This window comes from Saccostrea cucullata, unplaced genomic scaffold (assembly GCF_032062105.1).
Source record: "Saccostrea cucullata isolate Sc308-1 unplaced genomic scaffold, CSIRO_AGI_Scuc_v1 ctg1823, whole genome shotgun sequence".
NCBI lineage: Eukaryota > Metazoa > Mollusca > Bivalvia > Ostreida > Ostreidae > Saccostrea > Saccostrea cuccullata.
The window spans coordinates 256,825-258,376 of record NW_026926425.1 but is presented as its reverse complement, the minus strand read 5'-3'; the positions used below and the strand labels follow the sequence as shown (position 1 = coordinate 258,376).

The window sequence follows — 1,552 nt, the reverse complement described above, 5'->3', positions numbered from 1 at the left end:
GCCATTGCGGCCATGTGCTTTGTATCATTTACACTTCCGGCGAAAAAAAAAACATTCGGACAAAATTAATTCAGACAAAATTGGAAATTAAAAAAAAAATCCACCCGGCTATGAACGAAATGGGTCGGTCGGGTTACAGGAAACAAACAATTTTTTTTTTAGGCCTAAGGAAAATACAAACAGGTATTTGTCTCATTTTTTGAACAGTCAACATCCTTTTCAAAATACAAAATATGAATATATGGAATATGAAAATTAAAAATGAATCAAGATTCCTGATGCACATATTATTGAATTATTCCTGGTGCAAATTTTATTGAATCATTGTATTACATCTTTTGATCTACTCATATTTCCACTTTACATTGTTTCAATCCTTTACAGCTACCACTCCTGTTTGCTTTGAGGTCTAGGAAGAAGAATTGCAAGGTAGTGTTCTGAGTGGAAAAAGAACTCCTTCCTGCTATGTCCATGAGAGAGATGATTAATCCTTGACTACGAGATGGTCATCTCGAAAGCAGCTGATTCCATCTTCCCCACTGCCACAGTACGAGGACGTGCCTTCCACTGGGACAATGCGGTTCGGAGGAAAATCCAGGACCTTGGTTTGCAGTCTCGTTACATGGAGCGGGAGAAGACCTACACCTTCTGCAAGAAGATCATGGCCCTCCCTTACCTTCCCATGACATCATTCCAGGGTTGTTTGATCACCTCCAGGAAGCTGCAACAACAGATGGCTTGGTACAACTTTGCCAGTACATCACCAACAACTGGGTTGGAGATGCAGCCTTGTGGAGCCCCGGACAATGGATTGTGTTTAATCAGGTAGCTTTAATTCTACATATATTTAACTTTACTTTAGATAAGATAACTGGAAACTTTATTATTTTTTACTTTAATCTAAAATACGAAAATATTGAAACATAATTGTATCTGAAATACTAGAAGTTCTTTTTTTAACTTGATCATACAATATATAATCTTTTCTGTAGGCAGTGCGTACCAACAACGACCTGGAATGATGGCAACGCCGGTTAAAACACTCCGCAGGGAAATCCAGCCTTCCCATATATGATGTTCAAACAATATAGTATTTGTCTTTTAACACATTTGCAAGACTTTAGGGTGCTTTATCAGTGTCATTTATTGTAGTCGTTCGAAACTTCAATGGAGAGAGAGAGAGAGACATCGGAAAGGTTTACATTTGATATAAAGTTGAAAAACAAGATGTGTTTGTGAAACACTGCGCCCGGCGGCAACAAATTTAAAAAACATACTTTTAGCATAAAGGTCACAGTGAAGGTCATAAGGTCATTGATCTTGGTGTCATTTAAAAGATCTTGATTAGTGAAGTACGCATACCAAATATGAGTTCTCTATCTTACATGGTTCAAAAGTTATGGTGAAGGTTCAAAAAAGTTATTTTTAGCATATAAGACAGTCAAGGTCACAAGGTCATTGACCTTGGTGTCATGTGAAAGGGCATTATTAGTGGAGTATGCATGCCAAATATGAAGTCTGTCTTCATCTTTCTTCGTTCAAAAGTTATGGC

At 37.5% G+C, this 1,552-nt stretch overlaps 1 protein-coding gene across 1 annotated transcript; it reads left to right on the top strand.

Moving 5' to 3' along the window:
- The first annotated feature begins 502 nt into the window (after positions 1-502).
- On the top strand, positions 503-1,072 carry LOC134271663 (uncharacterized). Its single transcript, XM_062753872.1, has 2 exons — positions 503-825; positions 993-1,072. Exons 1-2 carry the CDS (start codon positions 503-505, stop codon positions 1,036-1,038), a joined length of 369 nt encoding a protein of 122 aa, XP_062609856.1. The 3' UTR covers positions 1,039-1,072.
- The last annotated feature ends 480 nt before the right edge of the window (positions 1,073-1,552 follow it).

Excerpts from the sequence above, each read along its gene's own strand:
- LOC134271663 (XM_062753872.1), top strand. The coding sequence starts at position 503 with ATGGTCATCTCGAAAGCAGCTGATTCCATCTTCCCCACTGCCACAGTA. Across the intron at positions 826-992 it reads AATGGATTGTGTTTAATCAG|GCAGTGCGTACCAACAACGA; the intron begins GTAGCTTTAATT and ends TCTTTTCTGTAG.